This window comes from Symphalangus syndactylus, chromosome 7, assembly GCF_028878055.3.
Source record: "Symphalangus syndactylus isolate Jambi chromosome 7, NHGRI_mSymSyn1-v2.1_pri, whole genome shotgun sequence".
NCBI classification, from domain to species: domain Eukaryota; kingdom Metazoa; phylum Chordata; class Mammalia; order Primates; family Hylobatidae; genus Symphalangus; species Symphalangus syndactylus.
In genome coordinates this window covers 83,572,605-83,600,548 of record NC_072429.2, presented here as the reverse complement: position 1 = coordinate 83,600,548, position 27,944 = coordinate 83,572,605, and the positions used below count along the sequence as shown (strand labels likewise).

The 27,944-nt window shown below is 36.2% G+C and overlaps 1 protein-coding gene across 12 annotated transcripts in view; it reads right to left on the bottom strand.

Annotated features, from left to right (window-relative positions):
* Positions 1–27,239, bottom strand: part of LRRCC1 (leucine rich repeat and coiled-coil centrosomal protein 1) — a 39,353-nt gene extending 12,114 nt beyond the window's left edge. For 2 of the 12 annotated variants that reach the window (XM_055286657.2, XM_055286659.2), the window contains exons 1-12: positions 26,919–27,239; positions 24,510–24,715; positions 24,128–24,193; positions 21,266–21,433; positions 19,101–19,276; positions 18,797–19,003; positions 10,678–10,871; positions 9,347–9,494; positions 7,758–7,906; positions 3,549–3,753; positions 2,874–3,013; positions 992–1,193 (exon numbers count right to left, since the gene is read on the bottom strand). In XM_055286657.2, the coding sequence (XP_055142632.1) occupies positions 992–1,193; positions 2,874–3,013; positions 3,549–3,753; positions 7,758–7,906; positions 9,347–9,494; positions 10,678–10,871; positions 18,797–19,003; positions 19,101–19,276; positions 21,266–21,433; positions 24,128–24,193; positions 24,510–24,715; positions 26,919–27,007 (1,950 nt within the window). In that variant the 5' untranslated portion in view covers positions 27,008–27,239. Of the gene's footprint in view, positions 1–951; positions 1,194–2,873; positions 3,014–3,548; positions 3,754–7,757; positions 7,907–9,346; positions 9,495–10,677; positions 10,872–14,769; positions 14,847–18,796; positions 19,004–19,100; positions 19,277–20,009; positions 20,052–21,265; positions 21,434–24,127; positions 24,194–24,509; positions 24,716–26,918 lie in introns of those variants that run through there. The other 10 variants (XM_055286656.2, XM_063643369.1, XM_063643370.1 and 7 more) reach the window with 10 other exon arrangements.
* Positions 27,240–27,944: the final 705 nt, after the last annotated feature.

Below are 27,944 nucleotides of genomic sequence, written 5' to 3'. Positions count from 1 at the left end.
ATAGCATGTTTGTATGCTGTAGGGAATGATCCAATATAGTGGAAAAACTGCAGATGTAAGAGAGTAAGAAAGAAGACTTACTAAGGCCATATCTTCAAGTAGGCAAGAGGAAATGGGATCTAGTATACGTTTGGTAGGACTGGTCGGAGGAGCACAATTATTCCTCTATAGCAGGAGTTACCAAACTTTTTCTAGAAAGTGCCAGACAGTAAACTGTAGGCTATACAGGCCAGGCCATATGAACTCTGTTGAAAGTACTCAACTACGGCTGGGCACAGTGGCTCACGCCTGTAATCCCAGGACTTTGGGAGGCCGAGGCAGGCGGATCATCTGAGATCAGTAGTTCGAGACCAGCCTGACCAATATGATGAAATCCTGTCTCCACTAAAAATACAAAAATTAGGCGGGTGTGGTAGCCTGTGACTGTAGTTGCAGCTACTTGGGAGGCTGAGACAGGAGAACTGCTTGAATCTGGGAGGCAGAAATTGGAGTGAGCTGAGATCATGCCACTGCACCATTCCAGCCTGGGCGACAGAGAGAGACTACATCTCAAAAAAAAAAAAAAAAAAAAAAAAAAGAAAGTATTCAACTGTGCTTTTGTAATGGAAAAGCAGCCATAGAAAATATGTAAAAAATGAGCATGGCTCTGTTCCAATAAAGCTTTACTTTAAAGAGAAATAGGCAGTGGGCCATATTTGGCCTAGGGGCTTTAGTTTTGCCAATCCCTGCTCTATAGTAATAGGAGGGAATTCAGGTTCTCAGATTCCTATTCCAATGCTCTGTAACATTTATAATCTTACTTAGTTTTTGCAAGAGCAATAAATAGTAGCTATTATTTATTTGAGGAAGCTAAGGTCTCTAAGAATTTATATATTTTACTTAAGATTATGAAGCCAACATTTAATACAGCTATGTTTCTAAATCAAGTCCTCTCATCAAACCATATCTTACTGATTCTGTTTTCAATAAATTGCTGGGTGCCAATTCTTACATCTTGAAATCTTTTGGCTTCAACAGTTAAAGCAATACGGAATTCATTTTCTAAATCCATATACTGCTGGCTTAATACGTCAATTTTCTCTTGGTATTCTTTTATCACTTGCTCATGCTTTTTCTCTTCTTTGGCTATTTCTTTAGCTACGGCATCCTGGAACTCAGCATCAGTAAAAACCTCCCTTGTTTCAAGTTCCTTCCTGGAGTGAAAAACATATAAAGATAAAAGGATGATACTCACCTGAAAAGAAACATTTTAAGGGTCTTTACATAGTTCTTAATATTCTATATTCACTATTGTTAATTCAGTATCAGCCTCTCACTTTCAAACATAGTAATTGGGCATAGATAGGTACAAATAATATGAGTTTTATTTGATTGTGTATTTAATAGTGATGGAGATAAGGGAAGTATGTCAAATCTTAACTTCATGAGATAGTTCAGAATCATTCTATGGCTTCAGAAATTCTTCAGGTGCATTTGCATAAGATGCTTCACTGTATCTACTACTTTGGCCGAGTCTTTGACTTGCAATAAATACAGTCTGATTAGCAATGGTGGTTTGTTAATAGAAAAAGTCAGTTAAAGTGTAAAATTATTTACTAATCTTTTGATATCGGGCCAGTTCATTCTTTACGGTTCTCCACTACTTTTCTTGCATTACTCAAACCGATAATGTGAAACTCATTATTTCCAGTTTTTGGTTTCTTTAAACTGGAATGAAACTAAGTACAAAATTCCTGTAAAGGAAACAAAGTACAAAATTCTAGATTTTTGTCATTATTTTCCCCCAATCTTTTATAATTGTCTCGTCTACACAAGATAACAATTTTCCCCAGAACACCAAAATTCATGTAGATACAAAACAAAACAGGTTTGGGAATAAATACAATTAACATATGATAATCATACAATTTCACTGGTAGGATAGTAAATAGATAACTGAAATAGATAAACTGAAAATGTTGAAATTATTACAGATTCTATAGAGCAAGAGTTGACAAACTACAGCCCATCAGCCAAATGTGACCTACTGCCTTTTTCTTTGTAAATAAACTTTTATTGGAACACGGCCATGCCGTTCATTTATGTATTATCTATGGCTACTTTTGTGCTACAAAGGCAAAGTTAGGTATGGCCTGCAGAACCTGAAATATTTTCTATGTGACCCTTTACAGAAAAAGTTCACTGACCCCTCATTCAGAGGAATAAAGAATACTGATTAATTTACTAATTAATTAACTTGGAGGTCAATTAAAATTTTTCTCTCTATATAAAGACCAACTTTTGGCTGGGTTTGCAGAAATGAAAAATAAGCTGTATTGTTATAAACCTATACCTCAAATACTGATAACAAAGGCACTTATTCATTTTTTAGCTACTAGTTCTTGCTATAGGGCTGATTCTAATGTATACATACATGAACATGGCATTTTCCACTAACTAATTCTGTCAGACTTCACCAATGCTCAATCACTATCTTTAAATACTGGTGGTGGGGGCTGGGTGCAGTGGCTCACGCCTGTAATCCCAGCACTTTGGGAGGCCGAGGCGGGCAGATCATGAGGTCAGGAGATCGAGACCATCCTGGTTAACACGGTGAAACCCCGTCTCTACTAAAAATACAAAAAAAAAAAAATTAGCCGGGCGTGGTGGCGGGCGCCTGTAGTCCCAGCTAACTCGGGAGGCTGAGGCAGGAGAATGGCGTGAACCCGGGAGGCGGGGCTTGCAGTGAGCCGAGATTGTGCCACTGCACTCCAGCCTGGACGACAGAGCAAGACTCTGTCTCAAAAAAAAAAAAAAAAAAAATACTGGTGGTGGGGAACCAGTAGCTTTCTTTTTCTATTTTTAAATACATTCCTGATACATTTTTCATTTACCTGTGTTCCTGTTCTTTCAATGCAAGAAGTTCACGAAGTTGTCGCACTTGTTCCCTTTCTCGATGAAGGGAAGTTCTAAGTAAGTGTATTTCTCTATCAGCAGCTGAAGCTTTGAGTTCCACCTCTTGGATCAGTCTTATCTGAGTAAAATATCCACAATTACATTATTTAGATAATAATCTCCCCTGCTATTTTAATGTCAGCTTCTATAAGTACCTTTTAAATGACAGTGTCTGGTGACTAAGTTGATTTTCAAACTTTAATAAATTAATGATGTTACAGTCACACAAAGTGCAGCCTTGGAAGGAACAAATACACTAGCATTAACTATTGCTTATTTGCATCACAGATTTTAATGATAATTTCCATTCAGGAAGCATGAAAATGAAATTTCTTCAATCACCTGAAAGCCTTTTTAAAAGCCAGCTCTCTCAGAATAAAAGCCTAGCTACCTGCAACATTTCCATCAACTTTTCTTTTTAATTGCTTTGTGTTAAGAGCTAGTAGTCTTAATTTAGACATAATTCAACAGGCTATGTGACTGTTAAATTAACAGCAATTCAATTTTTGCATATAGCCTTACATCTTTTAGGTTTTCTAGGTGGTATAGTTTCATGATAGAAGCTATGAATTTGTGTTAATCTGTGCCACTCATACATTAAAACAGAGAAATACCTGTGCTGCCTGCTGCTGCCTTTTTTGTCTCTCCATTTTTTCTAGTGCTTTTTCGAGGGTTCTTAAGTGTTTAAGGTGATCCTCTTGTTGATCTTTTGCTTTCATTAGTTCAACAGTCAGTTTTTTAATTTCACTTTGAAGTTTGTGAACCATAACTTCGAGTTGTCTTTTGGAATTTCTCTCTCTAAAAATAATTTCCTTTAGCCTAAAGCAGAAGTTATATGTGGTGTTAAGTATATTACACATATAAAAATGATAAAATTGTAATAAGTGTTCAAACTTAGAGAAGATCTGAAGTATGTTTCAAACTCTAATTACAGTAAAAACTGGCAGAAAAATAGTGTGTCTTTCCCCTACTCCTGAACCTAACATTATGATAAAAAGGAAAATATTTTATATAAATTACTATTCAGGCCGGGCGCGGTGGCTCACGCTTGTAATCCCAGCACTTTGGGAGGCCGAGGCAGGGGGATCACGAGGTCAGGAGATCGAGACCACGGTGAAACCCTGTCTCTACTAAAAATACAAAAAAATTAGCCGGGCATGGTGGTGGGCGCCTGTAGTCCCAGCTACTCGGAGAGGCTGAGGCAGGAGAATGGCGTGAACCCGGGAGGTGGAGCTTGCAGTGAGCCGAGATTGCGCCACTGCACTCCAGCCTGGGTGACAGAGCGAGACTCCGTCTCAAAAAAAAATAAATAAATAAATAAAATAAAAATAAATAAATAAATTACTATTCAACAGCAGAACTTTACTAAACAATTTGTTTCAGGCATTATACTAGATACAGATTTAAAGGCAAGCAAGATGAATAAGGTGGAGTCTTCTCTGCCTTCAAGAAACCCAGCATCTCACAGAAGGAACAGACATGATATATTTATAAAGCGATGTGACAGATGTGCTACATAAATAGCAACCTGTAAGTCAACTTCGACTCCTTGTATCTAACCCAGACACCCAGTATTGCTCCCAGCTTTGTGCTGGTTAGAACTCTTTCACTACAACTGAAAACTCTTAATCAGTTTAAATAAAAGACAGAATTTACTGACCTGCATAAGTAAACATAGAGAAGGATGGGGTGGCACTATGCTGAGGGACCACTGAAACCAAGAACGTAACACAATCCTAGAGTCTGGGTTTAAAAGCAGACTCTAGGAAATCAGATATAGGTGGTCTGGATGGTATCATGCAAGAATCTTTATGTTTGGGGTAGGGGTACAGAGGGAGACTACAAACATCTCTGGGATCATATTCTAATAGCCTTGAACCAAACAGGAAAGAGTATCTTTCTATGGCTCAACTTAAAATGAGTCCTAGGCAAAGCTCTGATTAGTCCAATTGGATTCATATGTCCACCCCCTGAACCAATCGCTGTGGCCACAGGATACAGGATGTTTACCCAGCTTGGGCCAAATGCTCACCCCTTACTACAGACAGGTGGTTGAGATGACAGACCGTAAGTGTACTGTTTGGCAAAGAGACACTGACAAAGACACAGCCTCATGAAGAAATTACTGAGGCAGCCAAGCCAATGTAATATCCAAGGCATATTTAAAAAAATATATCCATCAATGTCTACACTATGGTCATTTCTCTAATTCTTGTCCTTATCATCTTTCTTCTTGACTTCAATGACAGTACTCTCTGAACTGGTCTTCCTTTGTTCATGCTCTCAACTCCTGTTTGATATGCTATATGAAAGAGTGCTAGACTGTATATGGGTTAGGGGCAGGGAAAGCCACAGAGAAACAGAAATGGAACAATCATCTAAGCAACAGTTAAGGGCCTAAAGAAAGGTAACAGTTTTGGGATACAGAGGAGATAGTTCAACATCTTTTAAGATGATATCAGTATCAATTGATGAATAAAGGTATCAATAAAGATGATAATATCAACTGGTTGTGGGATAGGAGAAAGAGAAAGGAAGCAAAAAAAAGATTCCTAGATTTCTATAGTTTTGGTGACTGACTGGATGCTGGATGGGGCACCATTTATTAGGACAAGAAATACAAAATAAGGAAGAAGAATAAATCCACCTGAGGCCATGCTGATCTTAAGAAACTTATGAGGAATACAGGCAAGGCATTTTTAGTAGATAATTAGATGAACAGATCTGGTCATCAAGGAGGTTTGGATAATAAAGATACCATAGTAGGTAAGATTCATTTTTTGAAATTGTATATACTCACAGCATGGCACCCACATGCTAGACACTGCATTAGGGATACAGAGTCCCTACCAAGGCACATAAGAGAATAGGAAGATTGGCCGGGCGTGGTGGCTCACGCTTGTAATCCCAGCACTTTGGGAGGCCGAGGCGGGCGGATCACGAGGTCAGGAGATCGAGACCACGTTGAAACCCTGTCTCTACTAAAAATACAAAAAATTAGCTGGGCGTGGTGGCGGGCGCCTGTAGTCCCAGCTACTCGGAGAGGCTGAGGCAGGAGAATTGCGTGAACCCGGGAGGCGGAGCTTGCAGTGAGCCGAGATCGCGCCACTGCACGCCAGCCTGGGTGACAGAGCGAGACTCCGTCTCAAAAAAAAAAAAAAAAAAGAATAGGAAGATTGGTAAGGATCTAATCTCAAACAAACATGTGGTGGGGGTGGGGTGGGGTGAGGTGGCGTAGATAAAAGAAGAATCAGAAAAGATTGATTTTTCATGAGAAAAATGAATACATAACTTGGGAAACACAGGCACAACAATAGGTTAAGTAAGAAGAAAGATAAAGTTTGCCCAAAGTCTTCCAGTTTAAATGGACTTTGGCTAGCAGCCCTAGACACAGCTTCCTCTAATATCCCACTAAATACCTAGAATACAGAATAAAGTAAAAATTCATACACATATAACTGAAAACAAAAGATAACATAATGCCAAAATTTGGGAATAATTTCAATTATAAGGCAAATGGAACTAAATTGAAATTAAAAACAACTCCTACCACACTCAGGCTTTGCCTCATGAAACTGCTCCATTCTGAAAAAAAGGAAGACATATCTTTTCTCTTCTACTGTCTGTCCATGACTCAGTCACAGGATCTCTATAAATCTGTCACTACATAATGTTGGTTACTCATGCACTTACTGAAAGCAGGAGTGCTGTTTTTCTGAGGTAGTCAGAGCACTCTTAATTGAACCATCCTGTTCCCTCATCCAGTACCCAGTAGTTTCTTGTGTCAATTCAGACAGACATTTGTAAAACACAAATAAGGCAGGAAGTTGGTGGGTAGTGGTAGAAGGGCTAGTGATAACATAACGCATCATAGCTTTATAATTATAGAGGTTCTCATAGCACGCATGTTGCGTATTAGAATTGTCTTTATCCTCCACAGGTACAACCTATCAGAGAGACATGCAGTGGGGTAGAAAACACCATGTCAGTATCACAAAAGTGCTTAAAAGAAACCGGGAACTGGCTGTGAACTGTGTACATCAACTTATCCAAATGAGATTTTAGTAGGGGAATTATCTACTGCACAATCAGACAGGAAATGGAACCAAGAGCAACTTCCCAAAGTCTGTTAGCAAATGTCAAGTCTAGAAACCTAGTGCTCATTCAAGGGTAAGAAACCATAAGAAACTCTAAACATCTTATAATCATTTGAGGAAAAGTATAACATTAGAAATAATTACAGGAAACAAGATAAAAAGTTACTGTAATTTAAAAAACTGGTATTTTCACAGAATGAAATGACAGACCTGTATTAAAGAATGCAATACAACAAAACAAAACAAAACAAAACAAAACAAAAAACCCAGATAAAATGGCACATGTAATGGTAAGGATAGAATAAAAACATCAGAATTAAGAAACTGGGCTATATGATACAAAAGCCCATTGCAGAAGATGAGTATGTGATGAGATCAAATATGAATCATGAAGCTTACAGAAAAAGGCTGCCAATGCCTGCCCTTTACAGAATCTGGCACTTTACATAAAAAGTTTGTTAATCACTGCTCTAGTCTCTTGCTGTTCTTTACTTATAATGTTTATCTGACACCTTCCTGCTTGAGGGCTCAGATACATGTATCTGAATTTCTTGTTGATATAACAAGCTAATAAAGTGCTAAATTATCTAATAAAATTAGTTCAAATCAAACTAAAACCACATACATTGTTGTTGATTGAACCACACTGAAACTAAGGTATTCCAGTTCTAAAGTCAATATTGTTTATGCTATTAGGTATCTTCAGGTTTATTAATTTCTTTTTACCTCTCTGTGGTAACTAGAGCCAGACTATGAATATCCTCTTTTTCATTTGCATGTTTATGCAGCTCATCAATATAATCCATGAGTTTATTTTCAGCTTGCTCAGCTCTCCATCTCTTCTCTCTCTCTTGGTCTAGCTGTTCAACAAGGGACTGAAAGAAAACAACAAAGTTATGTGAACTTACCAAAGTGACCTAACTTCTCACAGCCTCAATTTTCCCATTTATAACAGGCGAATAATAGTACCTACTTCAAAGAGCTACAGTGAAACTTTTTATTTTATTTTTTTGAGTCTCACTCTGTCACCCAGGCTGGAGTGGAGTGGCATGATCTCAGCTCACTGCAAAGTCCACCTCCTGGATTCCAGCAATTCTTCTGCCTCAGCTTCCTGAGTAGCTGGGACTACAGGCATGTGCCACCACACTTGGCTGTTTTTTTGTATTTTTAGTAGAGATGGGGTTTCACCATGTTGGCCAGGCTGGTCTCGAACTCCTGACCTCAAGTGATCCACCCACCTCGGCCTCCCAAAGTGTTGGGATTACAGGTGTGAGCCACTGGGCCGGGCCAAAAATTAAGTTAATGGTAGCAAAGCATATAGGTAAGTGCAGAACAGTGCCTGCTACATAATAACCAATCAATAAATGTTAGCTGCTATTATTACGCCATAGTAGATAAGATTCCTTTTTTGAAATAGTATATACTCATAGCATGGCACCCACATGCCAGACTCTGTATTAAGGAAACAGAGTCCTTACCAAGGCACGCAAGGGAATATGAAGATTGGTAAGGATCTAATCTCGAACAAACTTGGGGGGGGGGGTTGAATCAGACAAGATTGATTTTTCATGAGAAAAATGAATATGTAACTTGGGAAACACAGGCACAATAGGTTAAGTAAGAAGAAAGATGAAGTGTGTCCAGTCATAATGATAATTATTCTTTTTCAATATTAAAGCCTCTATAGTTGAGAATAAAGGGAGGAAACCAGTAGCCTAAAACGTACCAATTCTATTACTGAAAGAACAATACACAAGTAATATAAGGGGAAGTTAATGAAAAATATAAAATAATGAAACCACATGTACTGAGGTTTCTCAACATAAGAAATGTTAAGCAAATTTTAAAGAATTAAAACATTTTTGAACACCTCCTAATCTGGGATCCAGTGGTCCAAAATTGAGTTTCAGAAAAGTCCATGAAAACCTTGAAATTATATACATTTTTTTGAGTGTAAAAACAGGCTTCTTTGAGAAGACCTGTAGATTTTTTTAGATACTGAAAAGGGTCTGACACCCCAAAAAAGTAGGAAGCACTAGCTTAAGGAATAAGAATTAAAAAATTCATAACTGTTTCTTCCTCCATAAGCATATAACAAATGATTTCACTTAAATCTGATCATAAAAAAATGTAATTTTCATTCATTCAAAAATAACATTACATAAAATCTGGAAATCAGGAAGGAAAAAATAACCCATTTTCATCACTCCAATAAAATTCAAACACTTTTTGCTAATAAAAGCATGCATAATTTTTCTGGGACTCTGTATTTAAAATTATTCATACTCATTTTTTCTTAATCTCTTAAATCATACCTGGTAAGTGTTGTCTTCTGAGTGACTTTGGTCTACTTTAATTATTTCAGTCTTTGGCTTTTCTGATTCTTGTAACATAGGACAGTTTGGTAAAGATGAGCTTACATATGATTCTTTAAGGTAAGGTGGTTTCATTTTACGATTACAACTGTAAAGAATGAAACATAGAAAATAACTCAAAAAAGTAGTGTTCACATTACTTTTCTCTAACATTAACATTTCTAGTTGTACATGCAAACAGCTTTTAAAAAAGAATATTAATAAAATTATAGTAACTTGGACAAACTGCTTCATAAATTTTATAATGGGTGTGCTCTGTTGATTAATAAGTGCCTTAAGATTTTAAAAAAGATAATGATTTCATAAATGTTCAGGGTTCAACATTTTCAGGTAGGGTAGAATTCTTGGATATATCAGAATAATTTAAAAAGTACTATCGTAAGATTATACCCAAGAACTTGAAAAGACAGTAAATAGAACTACTCTTTGAGAGTTAAAAGTTTAAAATCGACATATAATGGATCAAAGTTAATAGATTCTATCACTTGGTAGGACCAAAGAAATTCCAGGGTATGTCCTGGAAAAAAGTACAGTGTTTTAAGTGAACTGAATGCCTCTGTGTGTATGTGTATATATATACATGTAAAATGTAATTAGGTAGGTATGGAAGAATTAAACAACAACAAAACAACAAAACATGCTTTGCAAAAGGAGAATTACAGAGGCAAAAGTTTACTGTAACCATCCCAGAGTAGTCATTTCTGAACCACTTGTCATGGTGATCCCAATTATGAAAGTACAGACATTGGTCTCCTTTGTCCTTATGGCATTAAACACAATCATCTTATTCACATTTAATCCTAAACTCAGTATCATCTGACTAGGATTTGACTTTCCATCTACATCTGCCTACAAAGAGAGAAAAGGCTAGTCATGTAGACTCAAGTGTACCAGTCTTATTTCCCACTGTAAATGAATGCAGTGGAATTTGAACTAATAACATTAGTTCAAATTAAACTAAAACCACATACATTGTTTTTGATTGAACTAAATCTAGATTAAACTAAGGTATTTCAGTTCTAAGGTCAGTATTCTTTATGATATATCTTCAGGTTTATATATTAATTTTGCAACTTAGGTACAGACACAGAGAAAAGGATCCTTTTATATACATTTACATGAATGTACTGACCAGATCAGAACCTACAAGGCTGAAAAATCAAATCTTCAACATTAGTAAAGTAACAAATATCACCAAGAGATAGCTTCAAGAAAGAAGCCAGCATTATTAACTTCTGTGTGCCTTAAATTTCTAAAACTAAAACAAGTACCTTACAAAAGAGTTGTAGTTTTTATTGTGGTGCTTAACAGTTTGAATGGTTTTGGCATAATAAGGGATTTTTGATCTTCGAGGAACTTTTCTATTGCATTCTTTTCTGTTTCCATAGTCACTTTCAGAAGTTATATCTGTGTCTCTTTTTGGTCTGGGGTCTTTCTCAGGAACATTATCTATTGAATTAGAAGTCTAAAATTTAAAAAGCCAACAAAATTTGTTAAAAGTTCAGTATAAAAAAGATTGAAATTGGAAATTTTCTGAAATATTATGACTTTTTATATGATTAAAGGTTTATAAATTAGGAATGTTTGACATTAAAGACAGGGAATTCAGTTTCTGGTATGGACAAGCTTCTACCATGTTGACTTTCCTGCAGATAACAATTATAAACTCTGGAAAAAATACAAACAAAACAAAAATAAAAACTACTTGAAGGCCTTAGAAAGTGAACAAAGTAGGATTATCCTAGAGGGGACCTGACACTTGGAAAATGGACCAGAATGAGGGTGTTTCTGTTTTTTTATGGTTTTAGCCTGAGAATGTATCACAATCAGCATCATGCAGAGAGTCTAAAGCTCAGGTAGGAAAAACCAGACTTCTGGGCCTGAAGAACCAGAGGGCAGTATGAAGTGGACTGCAAGTGGCCCAGCAAAGAACAAAATAAATGAAATGAACTTTGAACTGCTACCTAACAGAAAAACATACAATCTGAGTCAAACCAAGTTAAATGCTTACTAAAACAAAAATGTCAACACTCTTTTAAGGACTATAACCAAATCTAGAGTAGCCACAACAAAACATTCACTATGTCCAGGATGCACTTCAAAATTGCTCGCCATAGGAAGAACCGGGAAAATGACCTATTCTCAAGAGAAAATGGAGACCAAACCTAAGATGACTCAAATGTTTGAATAAGCAAACAAGAACTTTAAAATAGTGATCAAATAGTGATGTTCAATGAGATAATAAGAAATACGCCTGTCATAAACGAAAAAACAAGAAAACTTAGCTGAGAAATAGAACTAAAAATAGAAATTCTATAACTGAAAAATACAATGTCTGAAGTAGAAACTGACTGAGATTAATACGGAGTGAGGCAATAAAGAAAGAGTACATGAACCAGAACCTAGTTCAATGGAAGTTATTCGATACGAAGAATACAGAAAAACAAACGTTGACAAAATGTACAGAGCCTCAGGGAATTTTGAGACAATATCAAAAAGTCTACATGGAATCTGAAAAAGAAAAGAGAGAATGGAGCAGAAGAAATATTGGAAGAAATTTCCCAAATTAGGTGAAAACATAAAATTACAGATTCAGGAAGCACAGAGAAACCCCAAGCAGGATAAATACAAAGAAAACCATCCTTAGGCACAATGCAGTCAAACTGCTGTAAACAAAGAGAGACAAATTCTTGACAGTAGCCAAAGAAAAATGGCATATTACATACAAGAAATCAAGGATTTTGAATTCATGTTAACTTTGCAATCAAAACTATGGAGGCCAGGGACAGTACTGAAAGAAAAAAAAATTGTTAATTGAGAATTCTACATTCAGTGAAAAAGTCCATTAAGAATAAAGGTGAAACAGACTAGTATCCACAGATGTAACGCTACAACATTTGCTAAAGGAAGTTCAGACTGGAAGTCTTGGCTGAAGAAATATAACACCAGATGGAAATTTGAATCCTCAAGAAGAAATAAAGAGCATCACAGTTGATTTATATACAGATAAATACAAATAATGTTTAAACATTTTACTTGAAGTGATACAGTATTAACTCTAAGTAGACTGTTTCAAGTCTTTTTTTAGAGCATCCAGACCAAAACAAAACCTAGCAAATTGTGACTAAAAAACCAACATATGAATTAAAACTGAATTCTATCCCACCACTCTGGGAAGCCAAGGCAGGTGGATCACCTGAGCTTGGGAGTTCAAGACCGGCCTGACCAACATGGAGAAACCCCGTCTCTACTAAAATTACAAAATTAGCCGGGTGTGGTGGCACATGCTTATAATCCCTGCTACTCAGGAGGCAGGAGAATTGCTTGAACCCAGGAGGTGGAGGTTGCGGTGAGCTGAGATCACGCCATTGCATTCCAGCCTGGGCAACAAGAGTGAAACTCCGTCTCAAAAAACAAAACAAAACTGAATTCTAAAAATTATCCAACAGAAAGTAGGAAAGAAAGAAAAATGAATATAAAATAGAGACAAACAGAAAACAAATCACAATAAAATGGTAGACTCTAATCCAACTTCATTAATGATTACAGTAAATTTTAACAGACTCTTCCAAAGAAGTGATGGCCAGATGGGATTTAAAACCAAGACTCACTTTTCTTCTGTCCACAAGACCCATTTAAATATAAAGACACAAACAGGTTAAAAGTAAATGGATGTCAGGATGAGATATGCCTTTACACCCACTAGGATGGCTACAATGAAAATGACATATACGAACAAGACAGCAAGGATGTGGAAAAACTGAACCTTCATATACTGCTGCTGAAGATGTAAAATGGCGCAGTTACTTTGGAAAGTCTGGCAGTTGCTCCAAAGGTTAAACGTATGACTCATCAATTCTACTTCTAGGTATATAGCCAAGAGAAATGAAAATCTATGTCCACACAAAAACTTATACATAAATATTCATAGAAATATCATAATAACCAAAAGTAGAGGCTACTCAGATGTCTATCAACTGACAAAAGGATAAATAAAATGTGGTATATCCATACAATGGAATAATTATTTGGTAACAAAAAGAAATGAAGTATTGATATATGCTACAATATGGATGAACCTTGAAAATATTATGCTAAGTGAAAGAAGCTAGTCACAAAAGGCTAAATATTATGATTTCAATTATATGAAATGTTCAAAATAGGCAAATCTATAGAGAAAGAAAATAGGTTTGTGGTTGCTTAGGGTTGAGGATGGAGGTAGAAGGAAATGAGTAATGACTGCTAATAGGTACCACTGAATTGCACACTTCAAATGGGTGAACCACATGGTAAGTGAATAATGTATCTCAATAAGGCTGTTAGATAAAGAGGAATATTTCATAATGATAGAAGAGTAACTTCATCAGAAAAACCAAGCAGTCATAAATGTGTATGTGCTTAATAACAGAGCTTCAGACATAAGAAGCAAATAAAGAACTAAAGTGAGAAACACAAATCCACAACCACAGAGATTTCAACACTTCTTCATGCCACAATTGATAGAACTAGATCAACCCCCTGACCTCTACAAACAAAAAACCAAGCATCAGCAACTGATAGAACAGACAAAAAAGTGAGTAAAGACATGGTTCACCTGAAAATACTATCAATCATCCCGACTTAATTGTAGAATACACATTCTTTTTAAGAGCACAATGAATATCCACCTAGAAAAACCATATGGGGACTGTTGTGGGGTCGGGGGAGGGGGGAGGGATAGCATTAGGAGATACACCTAATGCTAAATGACGAGTTAATGGGTGCAGCACACCAACATGGCACATGGATACATGTGTAACAAACCTGCACATTGTGCACATGTACCCTAAAACTTAAAGTACAATAAAAAAAAAACAAAAAACAAAAAAAACTCAATAAATTTTAAAAGATGGAAATTATTCAGAATATGTTCTCTGAACAAAATGGAAGTAAATCAGAAATCAAGGACCAATAACATATCTATAGAATGACAAATGGTTTAAAAATTAATAAAAGACATTTCTAAATATGTCTTGGATCAAGGAAGAAATCACAAAGGAAATTAGAAAAGTATTTCTAACTATACAATAGCAAAAGCAAAACATACCAAAATTTGTGGAATGCAGCTAAAGCAGTGCTCAGAGGAATGTTTACGGCTTGAAATGGTTACATTAGGAGATATGTCTAAAATCAATGACCTAAGTACTTATATTAAGAAGTTACAGCTGGGGGCCCTGCCTCATGCCTGTAATCCCAGCACTTTGGAAGGCAGAGACGGGAGGATCGCTTGAGGCCAGGAGTTCGAGACCAGTCTGGGCAACACGGTGAAAGAAACCCTGTCTCTACTAAAATTACAAAAATTAGCCAGGTGTGGTAGCACACACCTGTATCCCAGCTATTCAGGAGGCTGAGGCAGGAGAATCGCTTGAATCCAGAAGCCATGGAGGTTGTAGTGAGCTGATATTAGGCCACTGCACTCCAGCTTGGGTGACAGAGCAAGACTGTATTTAAAAAAAAAAAAAAAAAAAAGCGCTAGAAAACAAACAGCAAAGTAAATTCACAGTAGAGGGGAAAAATAAAAACCAGAAATCAAGAACACAGAAAAGAAATATTAATCAAATTAACAAAGCCAAAAGTCTATTTTCTGAAAAGATCATCAAAACCCCTTGCTAAACTGATCAAGGCAAACAAATAAAAAATAGAGAAAACACAGATTACCAATATCAGTCATGAAAGAGATTTTCATTATAGATCCTATAGAAATTAAAAGTATAAGGGAATATTAATTTTATGTTGATAATGAGATGAAATGGACAAATTAACTGAAAAATACAACTTACCCAAACTGACAAAGAAAAAAAGAACCCAGAGCTAGATTTTACAGTTCGTAAGGTGATTTGATTTTTTTTTTCAAGAAATTCATTAAAGAAATTTAGTGAAAAGAAGAGCCTTTTCTACAAATGGTACTGAGATAACTGAAAATCCATATGGAAAAGAGTGAACCATATATGTACACAGATCTAAATGCAAAAGGTAAAACCATTAAAACTTTTAGAGGCTAACACAGGAGAATGTTATTTTGGTATGCACAAAATTTTTAAAGTTGTAGAAAACAATGACCATGAAAGGGAAAAAAATGATAAATTGGACTTTATCAAAATTAAACACTATTGCTTATCAAAAGACCAGTAAAGAAATGAATATGAGAGCCACAAACAGGGAGAAAATATTCACACTAGATATATTTGACAAAATACTGGTGTCTAGCATATATAATAAATTCCTACAACCTGGATAAACAACCCAATTTAAAAATGGGCAAAAATTTTGAACAGGCACTCATAGAAGATAAATATTCAATAAGCACATGAAAAACTGTCCAACATAACTAATCATTAGTGAAATGCAGATTAAAATCACAACAAACATCAGGATACTCCCACTAGAATGACTAAAATAAAAGCAATGCTAACCTCACCAAATACTGGTGAGGTGGCAGAAAAACTGGAATAGCCATACACTGTTAGTGGGAATAAAATAGAATAGCCACTTTGAAAAAAGTTATCAATTTCTTATAAAACTGAACATACATCTACCCTATAACCCAGAAACTGCACTTCTAGCTGTTTACTGAAGAGAAACAAAGATACATGTTTACAAAAAGATTATACAGTAATATTTATTGCAGCTCTACTCATAAACCTCTAATAACCCAGGTTACAAGCTAGGTTATAACCTTCAACAAGACAATGGAAAAATAAAGTGTAATATATTCATAGAATGGCATACTACATAGAAATAGAACTACTGATATACATAATAGCATGGATTAATTTTTAAAAGGTTATGCTCAGTGAAAGAAGCCCTAAACAAAAGAGTATACACTGTATGATTCTATTTATATTAGGTTCTAAAACAAATATTAAATAATATATGGTAGACAAAAAATCAGAAAAGTGATTGCCTCTGGAGGCAGTGGAGGACTGCTTGTGGGAGAGGCCATAAGAGAACATGATAATGTTAATCTTCACAGAAGTTTGGATAACAGATATATGTATTCTCAATTCAGGAAATATGCAGACCTGTATTTCACATTAAAGAAAACACTTAAAAAATATTTAACTCTAATTAATGATATGCATGCTTAGTATTTAGGGAGAAATGTATTGATGTGTGTAATTTACTTTGAAATGTGTCATAAGATAGTTTGATACACTAATAGCTACATGACAAAATAAATGTAGTAAAATGTTAAGGGTAGAATCTGGTTGGTGGATATACTGATATTCACTAAGAAATTCTTTCAAGTTTGCTGAAGAATAAAAATGCTCATAATAGAATGTTGGAGGAAAACTAAAATAAAGGCAAAACAGCTTTTCACAGACATAAAATTTCCCAGTTCGGCAGGGTTAATTATGATTTTAAGTCCCATGATTAAGAAAAATAAATGTCTTTATTATAGCACAGCACATTGCGGTAATATCATGACTTTATAAATTGATACTCGAGATGAAATCATTTGAGTGTATGAACAGCTCAATGAAATTCAAACTGCATGTTTACTCTTTACCCCAAGTAAGACAGTGAACAAGAAGTCATTTTCTTAAACATTTTAAATATACATAGCAGTGAATCTTTCTTTCCAGATAGCTAGACTCCTGTTTTTGGTTAACAAAGTAGAAAGAACTAGCACTGTAAGTGAGAAGTATGACATAGTTGAAGAATTTGATTGGACATAAGGAGCTATGAATTTGGAGCTCAACTATCTTGCAACTAAAGCACTTTTAAATAAGTGATTTAAACTCTGGATCTTCTTTTCTATAACAAGGACAATAATACATTAATCTCTATCTACTTGATTGGGTTGTCATGAGAATAAAATGAGATCAGCCTATGAGAAACTGAAATGTTCACTTCAAATTAAAGACATTAAACTTCAATCTAAGTTCTTTCATTGGTAGAAGAATCAGCCATTAGAAAAGATGAAAAGATGAAACCTGAGGAAATGGAGGAGTCCACAAGTCCAGCCATACAGTATCAATGATGTCAAATAATATGTAGGCCAGCATTCTTTTCTCACTTCTATTACTATCTCCTTATTGGCTCAAACTGAAATCTCTATGGATTTCTGAAACACAGAATCCTCACAGCCTTATTCACTTTCACTCGCCTAAGGCAGACCTCTTGTTTATCCAGCATTGTTAATATTATATTATATAAATAATAGTTCAGGGTTAAAAACCTCTTGAACCATAACCATTTCATAAGCATTTTCCACTCCTTCCCCCTTCCTAATTTGCGAAAAAATTTTGACCAAGAAAATCTAGTTATAGAGGTTGGGCGTGGTGGCTCTTGCCTGTAATCCCACTATTTTAGGAGGATCACTTGAAGCCAGGAGTTTGAGAAAGCCTGGGTAACAAAGCGAGACCCAGTCTCCACACAAAAAATTTAAAAGTTAGCTAGGCACAGTGGCATGTGCCTGTAGTCCCAGCTACGCAGGAGGCTGAGGTGGGAAGATTCTTGGGCTCAGGAATTTGAGGCTGCAGTGAGCTATGTTCGTGCCACCATACTCCAGCCTGGGTGACAGAGTAAGACCCTGACTCTAAAAAAAAAAAATTAGTAACAATAACTTAGTTACAAATTTTTAAGTTGAACTAACGTATGACTAATAGCCTCTTTGACCTATACCACTATCTTTCTATCCTACACCCAGCTAGAAGGCAAATAAAGTAATAATCTATTGCAGTCAGATAGTAGTGGTACCCAAGAGAACCACCGCCACTGTGGATGATAGTGAGAATGCTGGAGCGAGGGTTGGAGACCTGAATAGCAGTAAATTCTAGGAATTGTAGTTCATACACATAGTTCACAGATTCTAAAAACTAGAGATTCAGTAGCAGTGGTAAAAAAGGATTAACAGCTCAGGAAAGTATAGATTGATTAGGTGATGGTCTACTAGAAAATGAAATTGATACAGGAACTATGTAAATTAACCTGCCATTCAGCTGTAAGTTGTAGAAGTGATTTTGACCATTAAACCATTCAAGAGATAGTAAAGGCCAAAGTATTCCTTTGCGTTAAGTAACACTGAGTCTAAAGAGTTTCTCCCTTGCTTACCATGGAAATAAAAGGTGGATGTAATAGAAGTAATGTAAAGTACTACAGAACAAGACAAAGAAATGACATAATGAAGATGTAAAGGAAGACAAGTAAAATAAGTGAAAAATTTATGTTACCTTTTACTACCATTATGCAATAATAGAACCCTATTTCTGTAGAGGAAAACAAAAATACAAGAACACTGATGCACTAAAATATGTTGGTCAGCTAGTACATAATTTTTATTTTACATTTTCTTAACTATGTTTTCTTCAATAAACATATCTATAGAGAAGTAGGAAAAATAGTTACTTCATTTAGAAGTTGTAGAATTTGATCATCTAATTTCTGAAGTTTTATCTCATTCTGCAAATTGCTTTCATGATTACTTTTCTCTGGCTCAGATTGACACACAGACATAAAAGACGTCAACACAGCATCACTTGGTGTACTTGCAAACTGTTCCAAGGGAACTAACTCATCGATGGGTGCTGTTATCACTGGCATTCTATCAATGATCTATGACACAGAAACAAACCAAAATCCTTTTAATTTATATTCACTTACTGAAATTTGAAGGTATTTTTTATATTAGAAAAAAAAGTAAATACTATACCTCATCTTCACTTATATTTAGGGGAGAATCAGAAGAAACTAAATTATCCAAAAGACCTTCTAGGCACTGCAGCTGTGATGAATTTATTTCTGCCAAATTTACTGGTTCACCGAATATGTTCTTGCAATCTAGGATTCTAAGCTGTGGCAAAGTCTGGAGAATAACTGCTCTGTACCCTTGGAAACAAATCATTCAAAATGAAAACTGAAATATTAAAAAAGTCAATTATTTCTAGAATAAACTAAATTTATCAGCTACCAGATACATTGCCCGGAATAGTTCCAGAAAGCAAATAATAAACTTGTTACTTATTCAACTTCTCCAGCATGTAATCATTAAATCCTTACATACAAAAGAAACAAAACACTTCTCCTCCACTCTCCATCCCTCTCAAATAACCCTCCTGATGAAGTTCAAAAAGTTAAAATAACTATCTCTAAAAAATTACGTTAAATATATAATGCATAAAACCAGTAGAAATTTATTCTAGGAAGGAAGCTATACATGTCTTTTATTTTTTAATATGGTTAATATAAACAACAAAAATGAACATAAAGCAGGATGATGTGGATAATGACCAAAATGCCAGAATTTCCCTAGTGAGGTCTCAGCATTAGCAGAATATCCCCTTTCTTCTCTTTTAAATTACACATAACTAATATTAAAGCAGGTGAACTATCAAATAATCAAGAATAATATGTTTATTTTCCCTAAGAACAATTATATCTGACAAATTAACATTCATTTGGTACTAAGGCTAACAGGAGCACCTTAATCCTGCGTAAACGTAATTTTAAAACTAATAAAGACCAACAAAGTGGTTGGAAGAATTCCAAAAGTAAGAAAGAAGTCTGGCAAATTAGTATTAGAAATCTTGAGGGAAGAAAAGTTATTTCAGCAATAAGTTACCTCTCAATTCTGAAGGGAGGGTGACTGTATTGAGAGAAGTACCTAATTTAGGAAAAAAAGTGAAAAACAAAGATTTGAATTGTAGAAACCAGAGGTTCTTGAGATAAGATTATTAAAAAAATCCAACCTGAGGGTTTAGCAGAGAAAAGAAAAATGCAAGGCTTTAGAAATATGGTTTTCTTTCAAGGAAAGAGTTTCCTCAGAAACTCTCAAATCTGTCCTGATGTTCAGGGAGACTTTATGGAAAAGAATAGGAAATATTTTCCACCTCAGGAAAACAATTATCAAATGTATCAGATTTTCTTCTGTGAAATAAAATTACCAACACAGGTTTCCATGCTGCAAATAGCCTTCTTATGGTTGCATATGAATAATAAAATGAAGCCTCTGTAGCTAACTTGTACTCAAGCTGATCTTTAGTATGTATATTCACATTCTACACATTTCTCTTATTGTTTGGTTAAGCAATATGAGATAAGTGAGTTCTAGAAATGGTAGTCTGGTCTGCTTTATCTTTGTCAACTTGATTGATTCCCAATTAGCTCAAATAGCATTTCAGCAGCACCAGCATCTCTATATATTAAACTTTCTTCAAACAAAATTATTTATTAATAATGTAATAAATTCACATAATATGAAATTCAAAAGGAACATAGTAAAAAATTTTCTCATTTCTTAATCTCCAGTTACCTGGTTCCCTTTCCTTCAGTTAGCTAATATTACACATTTTTTTAAAGTGTGTATTCTTCTAGATGTTTTATGTATATAGTGAGCACACACACATGCGTGCATACATATATATGTATGTACGTAAATGTTTGTGTCTGTGTATGTGTGTTACCCTTTTCACACAAATGGTGGCCTACTGTATGCAGTACTTTGCAACCTGCTTTTCTTCCTCTTAATGTATCTTGGACATAATTGTCCATTAGTAGAAAAAGAGATTCTATATTCTTTCTTGTGGCTGCATAGTATTATACTATTATTAATAGAATATACTATAATGATATAATTTTGAGGCATTCACTTATCAAATATGAAACTGCCTAGATAGGAGCATCACTGAACTGTTCATCTTGTGTTCTGTAACAGTCATTAGTCTTAATACACTAATTTTATTTGTAACCATGTTTTCCCCAATAAAGAAAATGTTGCAAAGCTGAAGACTAAATTAAGGTCACAAATGCCAATTTCAGGAAAATAAAGAAGCTCTGAATATTAACTGTTAGAAAAAATATTAAATTAATTATTCATACCTGGCAGTCGACAGACAGGATTATCGTCTCCATCTTTCTCCAAAATAAGATTGGTCAGGAAGTGCAATCCTACCATACACTGAAGTAAGTGATGGATACTATCTATACAATTACTATGTATATCAATATATCTAAGTTTATGCTTAATTCCATGAAGGGGAATCAATCCTGCAATAGGAAAATAATTCTTTAAATGCCACAGCAATAGTCTTTCCAATAGCTAATTAGAAATAATTACTAGATAGGTTATACTTTTAGAGGCAAATGGACAGCATTAATAAGATCTTGCTGTGAACAGCTATATCTAATGAATAGGCTATCAGTAAAGTTAATTGTTGCTTTGAAGAAACACAAGTTTAACATTTCTTTGAGGCTTTAGTCCCTGAGGTTCCTGGGCTCTGGTTCTCTTCAAAAGAAAATAAATCAAAAGAACTTCCCCAGGTGGATGCACATACTCATATGAGAAAAAGGATAAAGCAATGGTTTTAGGCTCTCTCAGCACATCAGTCTTGATTAGCAGACATAAGCAAACCCTGTAGTACACTTCAATTTTGCTGGTTTGAATATAAAATAAATACATTAGCATTCATTTAATTCCCTGGTAATATTTTTCGCACAAGCTTATCTAGAACATTTTGTAGCAGTAGCTATTTCTGCCTGGCCCACCTTGGACTTCAGCTGCAGCTGTCATGGATGAGTACTAATTGTACAATGCCAGTGTACCCTTCAAGCACTTACAGTTTCTCTTCCTCCCTCAGAACTTTCTCCAAAATGGAAAAATTATATAAAAAGCTATGTAATCATACGAACATTCGTGTACAGGTCTTTGAGTGGACACATTTTAATTTCTCTTTGGTAAATAAGAGTCAGACTGCACAATTATATTTAAGTGTTATGTTTACGATTATAACAAACTGTCAAACTCAGCCAGGCACAGTGACAGCCAGTACAGGCTCAAGACTGTAATCTCAGCACTTTGGGAGGATGAGGTGGGCAGATCACTTGAGGCCAGGAGTTCAAGACCAGCCTGGTCACCATGGCAAAACCCCATCTCTACTAAAAATACAAAAAATTAGGCAGGCATGGTGGAGCACGCCTGTAGTCCCAGCTACTCAGGAGGCTGAGACAGGAGAATCGCTGGAACCCAGCAGGCAGAGGCTGCAGTGAGCCAGGATCACACCACTGCACCCCAGAGCGAGACTCTATCTCAAATTAAAAAAAAAAAACAAAACTCCTTTCCAAAGTGGTTGTACCATTTTAAATCTACCAGCAATGTATGCAAGTTTCAACTGCTTCACAATCTCACCAGCACTGTCACTATTTTAGCTATTCTAGGTGTGAAATGGTATCCCATTGTGGTTTTAATTTGCATTTCATTAATCACTAAGGATTCCAACCATTTTTTTTTTTCATGGCTTATTTTTTGGGGGTTGTTTTTCTTCCCCACTATAATGTAAGCCCTGTGACTTATCTTATTGTTAGTTTTTTCATCGCTATAAGACACTGTTAGTGATCTTCATAAATACGTACTGAGAGAATGAACTATCTTATCCATTCACATTTTTTAGATAAGGAAATTGCATCTAAATAGTAAACGCCTTGCTAAACATTACATAGTAATGACAAGGCCAGGGTTGAAACTCAGTTCTTTTTGTTGTTGTTGTTTTGAGATGGAGTTTCATTCTTGTTGCCCAGGCTGGAGTGCAATGCTGTGATCTCGGCTCACCGCAACCTCCACCTCCTGGGTTCAGGCGATTCTCCCCTCTCAGCCTCCTGAGTAGCTGGGATTACAGGCAAGCACCACCACGTCCGGCTAATCTTGTATTTTCAGTAGAGACGGGGTTTCTCCATGTTGGTCAGGCTGGTTTCGAACTCCCTATCTCAGGTGATCCGCCTGCTTTGGCATCCCAAAGTGCTGGGATTACAGGCGTGAGACACAACACCCGGCAAAAAAAAACTCAGTTGTAATACTTCATGTCTTTAAGAGGAAAAAAGGTTTTAAAAAATTAAATACAGTTGTTACTTCAGCTTAAGGGTACAGACGAGGTCTTTTTATTTTTTGTATACTAAGCAACTGGCATAGGGTAGTGTTCTTCTAGTGGAGGAGAAGAGTTGACAAATGAATCAGATTGTTTCAAATATTGATAAGGATTACGAAGATATTAGAGGAATTCTACTAGTTTTAAGAGATAATTCTAAGAATAGTCATGAAACTTTGCTCAAGTTATCAGCTGCATCACTTTAATAATTAAAAAAGGCAACACTTTTAAAATCTCCTTAGCTATATTACAGATAAAAAGAAAATCTCATTTTATTTGTTCCTTAACTTGCAACAACCTTTGGAATGCGGCATAATGTCACTGTTCAACATGGTAGTAGCCATTAGCTACATGCAGCTTTTTATTTTTAAATTTAAATTAAATAAAATTACAAACTCAGTCCTTAAGTTGCACTAGCTACATTTCAAGTGCTCAATAACCACATTTGGCTACTGGCTGCCATATCGAACAGCATAGATTAGAACATTTTTACCACTGTGGAAAGTTCTGTTGGAACTATTCTTCTCTATATAACAGTATATTGATTAACTGGCTAAAATTAAAACATATTCCCTTAAACTGGATCCTTTCCAATTAAGTTTTTCCTGCTACTAATTACCTTGGTTTTAACTTCTATTTTGTACTCAGCTGTGGTTGTGGTACCAACAAAACAGAATTATGACTGGAATATACTCTCTAAATGAACTCTTTGGCTAAAAATTAGATTAATATTCAGAGATTTCCAACATGTTTAGCTGAGCTGTTAACTTATCACATGTGGCACAACATTTAGCATACAGAAAACATAAGCATTTCTACTTACCACTAAGATCATCTATGTGATTGTAAGATACATTTAGTCTAGTCAGATTAATTAGTTCTTCAAGTCCTAAAAAAAAAAAGTAAAATAAAATAAAGCCTTTATAAAATTTAAATAATTAATTAGAGAGATATAGCATTACAATGTTATTCATACTGTTCTGAAGTAAATCCAGTCTGGTAACAGCGAAATCAATTTTATTGGCATTTAGAAAAAACAGAATTTTTAAAAAATTGACACATTTTTGGAGAAAATATTTTGTATAATGAGTTTCAGACTCAATTTTTAAGAGTTTCTGATAATATTTATTCCATTCTTTTGGGGAAAAAAATGGACCTAAATCATTTTCCTTACGCTAAGTGTTAAATGAAAATCGCTTACAAACCTTCTACTTTTGTAATCAAATTGCAGGACAAATTTAATGTGCACAGTTTTGTCAGTGTGTTTAGCCCTTCAATTTGACTTATTTGATTAGATGACAGATCTAGATGTCGTAAATTCCAAATATGATCAATGGCTTCGATCTTGAAGATGTTATTGCAATGAAGATTGACGGCATGAAGAGTTGAATCTAAAGATAATTCTGATATGCTACAAAAGAAAATATATACTATAAAAAACCAGATTTTAAAAGCATGACAAAATAACTAAAATTAGCCAAACAGCATGTAGATACTAAATATGTGCTCTATTCATTCTAGAATGAAATCTTTCCTATTTGTGGTACCTTTGAAATGTCTCACAAAACATGGTGCTTCTTACAACATAACCAAGTATTTTGGATTATTTATACAAACAAGAAACCGCTCAAGAGAGGCAAGTGACAGTGGGCATTTCCAACTCCTATGTGCAGTCATCGGCATATATTGAAAGCAGTGCTGAATAGCAGTCAATAACTGTAAAGGCTTTGGAATGTTAATATCCCAGTTCGAATCTGCATTCTATCACGGTTTTGCTGTGTGATTTGAGCAAATGACAACCTGAGCCTCAGTTTTCTTACCTCAATTAATTCTCACAATAACTCTAAGCAGTGCGTATCTTAAGGATACCTAGATTTATGGAAATTAAATAGCTTGCCCAAATTCTTGCAGTTAACAGAGCATACATAAATCCAGATCTCATGCTGGAGATTGTAACTTCATTTTCTTCTTTGTGTGCAATAGCTATTTAATCCACAGTCTATTGCATTTTCAAAAAGAAACCATGTTATTGCAATTTCTATTTAAAAAGTACCTGTCCTCCCTTGTTGAAAGTAAATGGATCTCCCCTAAACAGAACTCATCTCTTCACTCCAATTACTATTTATAACTGAAGCTTCTCCTGAAGATAGTAGTTCCAGGAACACAAACTACAGTGCATACAGTTTGGAGTTGCTGGATGGGAGATACACCCAGGAACAGGGACACACAATGTCATGGGCATCTGCTGTAGGCTCAGTAGCAGCTATCTTACAGCTGTAGGAAACCTAACTCTGACACCAGGGAAGCATTCGCAAATTTCAAACTAGCAACCTTTAAATGTGACTATCTGGAGCATTTCCCACTTATCCTGCTGTGTCATTTATCTGAGTTCTTATTTAGTGCCAGACCTTATGCTGTTAACACATGCTCTTAATGACAGTCATTTATTTTCTGACACATTTCAGTTTCTCGACATTAATAATGTGCAGATAATGTGAGATAGAAAAAGCATAGTGAAATTAGACGGAAAATGGGTTTGAATCCGAACTTAATTCTTTACAAAGTGTATAAAGATGAACAAATTGTCAATAGATTCTGAGTCTCATTCATCACTTGTAAGTGAGAAAAATCACTACCTTGCAGAATTGCTGTGAGGATTACTGATAATGTATATAACATGCACACAACAGATGGCATTCAGTAAATGGCAGCTAGTATTAAATAGAAATGTAAAATGTCCCTTGAACAGCATCTTCTTGGGATCATCTGGCAAAGTTTAAATCAGAATCCAGAACAAGATGCTTAATTATCAGTAGCAGAGTTCGCGTAGAGGACACGCTACAAAGGAACAGCATGCGCAAAGGCACAGAGAAGTCAGCTAAGGAACTGCCTGTAGCTCAGTACAGCTAAATAAAGCGTAAGTGGAGAAATGTTAAGAGTCGAGACTAAAGAGCCTGAAATGCAGGCGGAGACCTGCTTTACGGTATTGCAGAACCAAGTTCCTCATATGCTTTGCACAAGTCGGGGCTTCAAGAGACAGGGAAACAGTGAACTAAATATAATAAGTTTAGTACTTTCAAAAAGTATATGAATATATGTATTGCAATGTTCTGTAACAGACAAATGATTTCGAATGGAGACAAGGAGAACTGAAGCAAAACTAACAGGCAGCAGCGATTGTCCGCTCATAGCTGCCAGAGATACTACCCTGCAGGTTTTTTTCAGAGGGAAGAACAGGAAAGACGAGAGAACACGAGAAAACCAACAATTAAACGGCAAGCAAAGGAATAACCACCAGTAAGTAAGGAAAACCAGCAGAAGGAAAGAGTGGTCAGAAGCTGGTGGAGGACAAGGTCCTGGGGCAGTTTCTAGGCTAAGCAGAGTCGTGTGAAACGCTGGGCAGGAGACACGGGCGGGAAGGCATCCACGGCTCATTCAACCTGGCACTTCGGCAGAGCAGTTTTGGAGGAGTGGGGAGGCCGAAAGCCAGACTGTGTTCACTTATGGTCTTGGTAAAGCAGTGCCGCGCCTCCGCTCCGCTGTCGCCGCCAGCTACCCATGGCCCCGGCCCTGGGGAGTGCGCGGGTCGCTCCTGGCTGCGGGGCGCCCTTTACCTCTGCAAGCCTTTGTCCATGAAGCATACATCCCCGCAGCTGCTGTCGCCGTTTCCATTTTCCACTTCCGCCGCCGCCGCCGCCTCCATAGCACCGGCGACGGGGAGCGGGGTCTTAACCGGCACCCAACGCGGGGTCCGTGAGCTTGGGACACGCCTCCCGGAAGCGCGGAAGTGCGGCCCAAGGAGGCGGGGCGAGGACCCACCCTCCAACCGACAGCCGGGAACTTTCCCGCCTTGACGGTGCCACAAAACTGGAATCCTCGTCCCAACTGTGGGCTTCTTTCCCTTTTACGGCATCTGCGGTGCGACTCTTGAACTTGCTGTAAAGTAAAACTGCTTCCCGGGCGTGTAGGAGTTGGAGAACGAATGGATTTGTCCTGTATGCATCTGTATATTTGCCTAGTAGCCGACTGACTTCTGAAGGCAGTTTTCACAGCGGTTTGGCTTTACGTGCCTTTACATAGTCTTACATACGTATAAATTGTTCCACTGGCCATTGCACCTCCCGTTGATTCATTGAACATTTGTGGGATGCCTTACTGTATGTCAGTCACTTCCCTGTGTGAGGAAGAAAAAGATGAAGCCTATTCTTGTTCCTGGAAACATTCACAGTCCAATAGAGGAAACAGAATTGCCATACAGTATGACGAATGCTAAGAATAACACAAGGGTATCGAAACCAACTCTAGAGTGATATGGGTAGTGGGTACGTTTTCTAAAGGAAGTTATCGATGACTGAATAGAGTCTTGCTGGGTCAAGGGGAGTTCTGGATGAATGGCATTACAGGTGGGAAAGCAATACCTGTATGAGGTCAAATAACCCTCCTGGCTAGATTGCTTCCTAAGGCATAGTAATATTTTAAAACGGAGCAAATGGTGCAGTAGTCCATTTGAAGTGGTCTATTTCCTTTTGAAATAACTCATATAGACAAAAATAAAAAAGATGTTTTAAAAAATGAGCAAAACCCACATGACATATAGGGCACCATAAAGTGATCAAATATTCAAAATTTTGGAGTCTCAG